This window comes from Oncorhynchus nerka, linkage group LG24 (assembly GCF_034236695.1).
Source record: "Oncorhynchus nerka isolate Pitt River linkage group LG24, Oner_Uvic_2.0, whole genome shotgun sequence".
Lineage (NCBI taxonomy): Eukaryota > Metazoa > Chordata > Actinopteri > Salmoniformes > Salmonidae > Oncorhynchus > Oncorhynchus nerka.
The window spans coordinates 5,237,893-5,246,836 of record NC_088419.1 but is presented as its reverse complement, the minus strand read 5'-3'; the positions used below and the strand labels follow the sequence as shown (position 1 = coordinate 5,246,836).

The 8,944-nt window shown below is 48.8% G+C and overlaps 1 protein-coding gene across 1 annotated transcript; it reads left to right on the top strand.

The window, feature by feature from the left end:
- Positions 1–1,565: 1,565 nt before the first annotated feature.
- Positions 1,566–8,204, top strand: LOC135564275 (proline-rich protein 36-like). Its single transcript, XM_065008566.1, has 2 exons — positions 1,566–1,655; positions 6,302–8,204. The coding sequence occupies exon 2, from the start codon at positions 6,315–6,317 to the stop codon at positions 7,899–7,901; it is 1,587 nt and encodes a 528-aa protein (XP_064864638.1). The 5' UTR covers positions 1,566–1,655; positions 6,302–6,314; the 3' UTR covers positions 7,902–8,204.
- The last annotated feature ends 740 nt before the right edge of the window (positions 8,205–8,944 follow it).

Below are 8,944 nucleotides of genomic sequence, written 5' to 3'. Positions count from 1 at the left end.
TCATAGTTTAACTCTAGCTTTGATAGCTACTCAGACTTCATAGTTTAACTCTAGCCTTGATTGCTACTCAGACCTCATAGTTTAACTCTAGCTTTGATAGCTACTCAGACTTCATAGTTTAACTCTAGCTTTGATAGCTACTCAGACTTCATAGTTTAACTCTAGCCTTGATAGCTACTCAGACACAGTTTAACTCTAGCTTTGATTGCTCCATGTATGACACTCTAGGAACCAAAGAGGGACAAAATCCTAACTTTTCTTCAGCTGTGTCAGTGACTGCTGCTCTGTTCTGACTGTACCCCCAAACCAATAAAAACGCCCCAAGCCAAGAGCAGTTGTTTCTCGAGTCCTGTCTTTCTTCGACCAAGCGTTACCCCTTCTTTCTTGTTTTCGAAAGGAATTAGGGTAGGGAGCTCTTGGCAGACGAGTGGGGGTGTAGGGTAGGGAACGCTGGGCAGGCTAGTGGAGGTGTAGGGTAGGAAACGCTGGGCAGACTAGTGGGGGTGTAGGGTAGGGAGCGCTTGGCAGACGGGTGGGGGTGTAGGGTAGGAACGCTGGGCAGACGGGTGGGGGTATGGGGTAGGGAACGCTGGGCAGGCTAGTGGGGGGTGTAGGGTAGGGAACGCTGGGCAGACTAGTGGGGGTGTAGGGTAGGGAACGCTGGGCAGGCTAGTGGGGGTGTAGGGTAGGGAACGCTGGGCAGGCTAGTGGGGGTGTAGGGTAGGGAATGCTGGGCAGGCTAGTGGGGGTGTAGGGTAGGGAGCGCTGGGCAGGCTAGTGGGGGTGTAGGGTAGGGAACGCTGGGCAGGCTAGTGGGGGTGTAGGGTAGGAATGCTGGGCAGGCTAGTGGGGGTGTAGGGTAGGGAATGCTGGGCAGGCTAGTGGGGGGTGTAGGGTAGGGAGCGCTGGGCAGGCTAGTGGGGGTGTAGGGTAGGGAACGCTGGGCAGGCTAGTGGGGGTGTAGGGTAGGGAGCGCTGGGCAGGCTAGTGGGGGTGTAGGGTAGGGAATGCTGGGCAGACTAGTGGGGGTGTAGGGTAGGGAGCGCTGGGCAGGCTAGTGGGGGTGTAGGTTAGGGAGCGCTTGGCAGACGGGTGGGGGTGTAGGGTAGGGAGCGCTGGGCAGGCTAGTGGGGGTATAGGGTAGGGAGCGCTGGGCAGGCTAGTGGGGGTATAGGGTAGGAGCGCTGGGCAGATGAGTGGGGGTGTAGGGTAGGGAATGCTGGGCAGACTAGTGGGGGTGTAGGGTAGGGAGCGCTGGGCAGATGAGTGGGGTGTAGGGTGTCTCAGGCCGAGTGTGAACAGCTGAGAGGTGTGATTTCACAGGCTCGCTGCCCCCTGTCAGGCTCTGATTGGGCTGGACAGGAGGTGCAGGCAAGGCCCAGGCTTCAGAGAGACACCAACAGGTGGCAGGCCGCTGCTCTGTGCTGGGGCTGGGGAGGGGGCAAGCCGAGGAGGAAGCTTGGGAGGGGGGCAGGCCACAGCGGAGGCTGGGGAGGGGGGGGCACACCCGGCGGATAGAAAAGGCCAGGCGAGGAGTACTGATCTGGACACAATCCACTGGCTGGATACAGAGGAAGGAACACGAGGACGGTACGACAGGAGAGGAGAGGAGAGGAGAGGAGAGAAAAGAAAGAAGGAGAGAGAGACACAGATAGGTAAGATAGGGACTGGAGGAGAGGACAGCAGGCCAGGTGGGAAGGAAGGAAGGAAGGAAGGAAGGAAGGAAGGAAGAAAGGAGAGAGAGGTTGATGACTGCTACAGGAATGTTGGGGTCTGGTTGAGGGCCTGGTTGAGGTGTGTTGGCTGTGTCACTGTCAGTGGGTATTTAGTTTGGAGTTATGGCCACCAGGTGTGGCTGAGTTATGTTCTGTTTGTGGAGATCTGTTGGCTGTGAGGAACTGTTGCTGGGCAGCTTTTCCAGTAAACCTTTTTTTTTGTTCAATACTTTGAAAGTACTTTTCTAGAAGTTCTGCGAATTGATAAAAGTGAAAGGCTCCTGATTGTTCAATAGATGAGTCTGATGTTTGCTACAAGTAGATTGTGAAGAATTGACTATAAAATTATTGTTGTGACCAAGGAATCTTTTAATCTCTGTAAAAAGCTAAAGTACTCATAATCAAATATCTTAGAGTCACATGTTCTGTGCTCTCTCTCATCATCAAATCCCCCTGATTTGCTGTACCATGTGAGCTGAGAGTGGGGTGGGGGACAGGGGACAGGGAGACAGGGGACAGGGAGACAGGCGGAGCAGCAGGTGTTGGAACAGTTGTTAGGTAATGTCTATCTGTGGTTTATGACGTTGGGACAACGACACTCTGGACCACTAGCAGGATGCGGAGCAGAAAGGAGAGGGGTATTCTGTAGAGAGGAGCGGAGAGGGGATGAGAAGGGGGTGCAATCTAGAGGCCTGTTTGCTGAGGTGTCACACGGTTCCTGTCTTTGATCAACAGTGTGGTGTCAGGAAAGTGAGGACCATGTTAGCTGTTAGCTGTTGGTTTGCCTTTGTCTTGTTAGATGCTTTTAGGTTCTTAGAATGCTTTTAGGTTCTTAGAATGCTTTTAGGTTCCTAGAATGCTTTTAGGTTCTTAGAATTCTTTTAGGTTCTTAGAATTCATTGCAGAGAAGGGAAAGATGTAGTAAGGTAGAATTTAAAATGTTCAGTGGAGCCAGCGTTCTGGATGGAGTTTAGTAGAGTGCATCAAGGATAGACTGTCTGAATGACCTATATCCACACTACGATGGAGACAAGGAAGACTGGGATGTGGATGAGACCATGAATCGCAGTAGAGGTACAGAAAATGATTTTGTTAAAAGTAAAAGTTGAATATTATATATTGTCTTGCCTCTACTTTTGCTAGTGGCGGTCATCTTCAAACCATTTCGTTGTTGAGATTTCAGTCAAATGTATTTGTTGGGGTTTCAGATCTCACAACGTGATATACGGCACAATGTTGATGAACTTTAATGGCTAGTGACCTTTATGTGTTAGTAGTCAGTGTGTCTCACCCCTCTTGAGTTATCTAGACACATGAAGTCTAAAGTTACTGACCACTAGGGACAGGACAGGCAGCCTGTCATCCAATAGGACTGCAGCATTATCCATCAAACTTCCTCCTCTTTACACTGACTCAGTTTCGAAAGAATCTAGGCTATCTTGTGAAAATCCTCTTGATAGAAAAGTATTCGAATGATTCAGATCTCAATTAAACATGTTTTTTTATTTTTTTATTGATAAAGGAATTAGATTTAAGACAATCGTCCCATTGAACAAGATTTAACCTTGTGAGTCTAACCTAACTGCACGGCAACGTTAACACCACAACGCGTCTCATGTCTTCCTGCTACTTCCTTCAGGTTAATCACCATGTTTCACTTTAAACTGATTATGGAGGGAACTTCAGTTACACCCCTCTCTCTCTCTCTCTCTCTCTCTCCCTGTCCCAAATGACACCCTATTCCCTATGTAGTGCACTACTTTAGTACAGGGTCCGTAGAGCCCTGTTTAAATTAAGTGCACTATATAACCAATAGGATGCCATTTTGTATGCCTCTACAGTTAACCAATAGGATGGCATTTTGTATGCCTCTACAGTTCACCAATAGGATGCCATTTTGTATGCCTCTACAGTTCACCAATAGGATGCCATTTTGTATGCCTCTACAGTTCACCAATAGGATGACATTTTGTATGTCTCTACAGTTCACCAATAGGATGCCATTTTGTATGCCTCTACAGTTCACCAATAGGATGACATTTTGTATGCCTACAATTCACCAAGAGGATGCCATTTTGTATGCCTCTACAGTTAACCAATAGGATGCCATTTTGTATGCCTCTACAGTTCACCAATAGGATGACATTTTGTATGCCTACAATTCACCAAGAGGATGCCATTTTGTATGCCTCTACAGTTAACCAATAGGATGCCATTTTGTATGCCTCTACAGTTCACCAATAGGATGCCATTTTGTATGTCTCTACAGTTAACCAATAGGATGACATTTTGTATGCCTCTACAGTTCACCAATAGGATGCCATTTTGTATGCCTCTACAGTTCACCAAGAGGATGCCATTTTGTATGTCTCTACAGTTAACCAATAGGATGCCATTTTGTATGCCTCTACAGTTCACCAAGAGGATGCCATTTTGTATGCCTCTACAGTTCACCATTGTTAGACAGTTAAGGTTCTGCTCATACTGCCCTGTGTCTGTGTGGTAATGAAAGGGTGCTTTGTGTCCTCTAGCCGTGGGCCTGTCAGGGAGGACATCCTGTCGTTGCCTCCTGTGAAGACATGCTTCCTTATATCCCCATATGAATACTGCCGTTATGGAATGTAAGGAAGTGTGTGGTTACAAGGGGAATGGAGCTCCGAACTGAGAAGAGGATGTTTGTTTGGATGAAAACTAAAGGCTGCAAGACTGAATGGGTGTTTTATTGTCATTTGAATAGAGGAGTAGAAGTGTAGTGTGTGTGTGTGTGTGTGTGTGTGTGTGTGTGTGTGTGTGTGTGTGTGTGTGTGTGCTGTGTGTGTGTGTGTGTGTGTGTGTGTGTGTGTGTGTGTGTGTGCGTGTGTGCGTGTGTGTGTGGTTGGGTGTGTGTGTGGTTGGGTGTGTGTGTGGGTGTGTGTGTGTGTGTGTGTGTGTGTGTGTGTGTGTGTGTGTGTGTGTGTGTGTGTGTGTGTGTGTGTGTGTGTGTGTGTGTGCGTGTGTGCGCGTGCGTGCGTGCGTGCGTGCGTGATCCAGCCAACAGGTGGAAGGGGCTGTTCTTCATTCGGAGTCCTTCAGCCCAGACACGTGTGGTCGTTAACCACTAGCTGGGTCTGTGGGTGAAATGGCACCCTATTTCTTAAATAGTGCACTACTTTTAACCAGAGCCTTATGGGCCATTGTCAAAAGTAGTGCCCTTTAAAGGAAATAGGCTGCCATTTGTGACATACCTCTGCCCTGCCCTGTTGCTGACAGTCATGGGGGATTGACAGAACAGCTGTCCCCAGTTATAGCAACAGGAGGAATGGTTTTGGGAAAAGAAGGGGAGAGGGAGGGAGAGGTGGGGTTGGGAAAGAAGGGGAGAGGGAGGGAGAGGTGGGGTTGGGAAAGAAGGGGAGAGGGAGGGAGAGGTGGGGTTGGGAAAGAAGGGGAGAGGGAGGGAGAGGTGGGGTGGGGTTGTCATTGGGAGTGGGGAGTGGGGTAGAGGTTGAGGGGGTTGTCAGGGAGGGGGAGTGTTGGGTAGAGGTGGGGGGTTGTCATGGGAGAGAAGGGGGTTGTCAGGGAGGGAGAGGTTGGGTGGGGTTGTCATTGGGAGTGGGGTTGGGAAAGAAGGGGAGTGTTGGGTAGGGAGGGAGAGTGGGGTGGGGTTGTCATTGGGAGTGGGGAGTGTTGGGTAGAGGTTGAGTGGGGTTGTCATTGGGAGTGGGGAGTGTTGGGTAGAGGTTGAGTGGGGTTGTCATTGGGAGTGGGGAGTGTTGGGTAGAGGTTGGGTGGGGTTGTCATTGGGAGTGGGGAGTGTTGGGTAGAGGTTGAGTGGGGTTGTCATTGGGAGTGGGGAGTGTTGGGTAGAGGTTGAGTGGGGTTGTCATTGGGAGTGGGGAGTGTTGGGTAGAGGTTGAGTGGGGTTGTCATTGGGAGTGGGGAGTGTTGGGTAGAGGTGGGGTGGGGTTGTCATTGGGAGTGGGGAGTGTTGGGTAGAGGTTGAGTGGGGTTGTCATTGGGAGTGGGGAGTGTTGGGTAGAGGTTGAGGGTGGGGTTGTCATTGGGAGTGGGGAGTTGTCATTGGGAGTGGGGAGTGTTGGGTAGAGGTTGAGTGGGGTTGTCATTGGGAGTGGGGAGTGTTGGGTAGAGGTTGAGTGGGGTTGTCATTGGGAGTGGGGAGTGTTGGGTAGAGGTTGGAGTGGGGTTGTCATTGGGAGTGGGGAGTGTTGGGTAGAGGTGGAGTGGGGTTGTCATTAACCTTTATTTAACTTTTATTTAACCTTTATTTAACTTTTATTTAACTTTTATTTAACCTTTATTTAACCTTTATTTAACTAGGCAAGTCAGTTTAAGAACACATTATTATTTACAATGACGGGCTAGGATGGGAGAGGTCTACTCTGCTTAGTAACATAACTTTCTCCATGTCTGTCTAGTCCAGTCAAACATGATTTAGCCCACTGCTCATATTAGTTTCCAGATTGGACAGAGATAGTTCTGTGAGTAATGTTATGGTAGTGAAGATGACAGCCTCTCCATATCGCGTCATCACTGTTGTGATTTTACTGACCTCCCTTTTTCCTGTTTTTCTTCATCTCTTTTCTAAACAGGAACAAGAGGACGATGTGGGACTCTGACGTCATGGATCCAAAATATCATCTCCACTACCCTCCTGTCTGTCTTTCTATCTTTCTTCCTCTCCTCGCCCCTGTCCTATCTCCCTCCTCCTCTCTTTCTTTCTTCCTCTCCTCTCCCCTGTCCTATCTCCTTCCTCCTTTCTTTCTTCCTCTCCTCACCCCTGTCCTTCCTCCTCTCTCTCTTTCTTCCTCTCCTCTCCCCTGTCCTATCTCCTCCCTCCTCTCTTTCTTCCTCTCCTCGCCCCTGTCCTATCTCCTTCCTCCTCTCTTTCTTCCTCTCCTCACCCCTGTCCTATCTCCTTCCTCCTCTCTCTCTTTCTTCCTCTCCTCACCCCTGTCCTATCTCCTTCCTCCTCTCTCTCTTTCTTCCTCTCCTCACCCCTGTCCTTCCTCCTCTCTCTCTTTCTTCCTCTCCTCACCCCTGTCCTATCTCCTTCCTCCTTTCTTTCTTCCTCTCCTCGCCCCTGTTCTATCTCCTTCCTCCTCTCTTTCTTCCTCTCCTCGCCCCTGTCCTATCTCCTTCCTCCTCTCTTTCTTTCTTCCTCTCCTCTCCCCTGTCCTATCTCCTTCCTCCTCTCTCTCTTTCTTCCTCTCCTCACCCCTGTCCTTCCTCCTCTCTTACTTTCTTCCTCTCCTCGCCCCTGTCCTATCTCCTTCCTCCTCTCTTTCTTCCTCTCCTCGCCCCTGTCCTATCTCCTTCCTCCTCTCTTTCTTCCTCTCCTCTCCTCGCCCCTGTCCTATCTCCTTCCTCCTCTCTTTCTTTCTTCCTCTCCTCTCCTCGCCCCTGTCCTATCTCCTTCCTCCTCTCTCTTTCTTCCTCTCCTCGCCCCTGTCCTATCTCCTTCCTTCTCTCTTTCTTTCTTCTTCTCCTCTCCCCTGTCCTATCTCCTTCCTCCTCTCTCTCTTTCTTCCTCTCCTCACCCCTGTCCTTCCTCCTCTCTTACTTTCTTCCTCTCCTCGCCCCTGTCCTATCTCCTTCCTCCTCTCTTTCTTCCTCGCCTCGCCCCTGTCCTATCTCCTTCCTCCTCTCTTTCTTCCTCTCCTCGCCCCTGTCCTATCTCCTTCCTCCTCTTTCTTCCTCTCCTCGCCCCTGTCCTATCTCCTCCCTCCTCTCTTTCTTCCTCTCCTCGCCCCTGTCCTATCTCCTTCCTCCTCTCTTTCTTCCTCTCCTCGCCCCTGTCCTATCTCCTTCCTCCTTTCTTTCTTCCTCTCCTCACCCCTGTCCTATCTCCTTCCTCCTCTCTTTCTTTCTTCCTCTCCTCGCCCCTGTCCTATCTCCTTCCTCCTCTCTCTTTCTTCCTCTCCTCACCTCGCCCCTCCTTCCTCCTCTCTTTCTTTCTTCCTCTCCTCTCCTCGCCCCTGTCCTATCTCCTTCCTCCTCTCTCTTTCTTCCTCTCCTCGCCCCTGTCCTATCTCCTTCCTCCTCTCTCTTTCTTCCTCTCCTCACCTCGCCCCTGTCCTATCTCCTTCCTCCTCTCTTTCGTCCTCTCCTCGCCCCTGTCCTATCTCCTTCCTCCTCTCTCTCTCCCTTCCCCCATTCCCCCCCCCCCTCTCGCTTTCCCTCTCGTCCTGAACAGTACGCCTTGCTGTGGCTGGTCAAACGGAACCAAGTCAGGTGTTTCAGTGAGGTTTGGTCCCCTTCAACCAGCTACTGCGTCGTGAACTCAGTCAGCAGACATACATCCACAGCGGGAATGAAAGACAGTGTACGCTGCTACTACTGTACTACTGTAGTCTACTGCTGCTGTTTTTGTGTCCAAATCACGTCAAATTATACAACTTTTTTGTACCACTATAGATTACTTCTTTAGATGTTTCTGTTACATTTATGTTTATGTTGTGTTTCATAAAATAAAGAATTAAAGATGTGACCGTGCTTTTATCTCTGTCATATTTACATTGGGTTGCTGTGCTATGAGTTATTAGCCAAGGGATGAAACTATTTAATTCCCTGTATTAACTAAGGGATGAAACTATTTAATTCCCTGTATTAACTAAGGGATAAAACTATTTAATTCCCTGTATTAACTAAGGGATGAAACTATTTAATTCCCTGTATTAACTAAGGGATAAAACTATTTAATTCCCTGTATTAACTAAGGGATGGAACTATTTAATTCCCTGTATTAACCAAGGGATGGAACTATTTAATTCCCTGTATTAACTAAGGGATGGACATATTTAATTCCCTGTATTAAGCAAGGGATAAAACTATTTAATTCCCTGTATTAACTAAGGGATGGAACTATTTAATTCCCTGTATTAACCAAGGGATGGAACTATTAAATTCCCATTTGGTGGCGCTGTCCACTCAGTAGTGCTGAATTTCAGCCTCAGCTAAGCTCCTTTAAGCATAGAATTTCCTTTGTGCTTCCTAATGTTTACCATTTGTTTGGCATGTGTCCTTGATTTTTTATTTTTATCCTTTGTTCAAATGCATTAGATTTGTTCATTGATTTATTATTGTATTGCTTTGCCATGTCAGCTGCTTAGAGTGCTCATTGTGGCAGGTAGCCAGCCTCGTGGTTAGAGTGTAGGGACGGCAGGTAAAGCCTCGTGGTTAGAGTAGCCTCGTGGTTAGAGTGCTCATTGTGGCAGGTAGCCTCATGGTTAGAG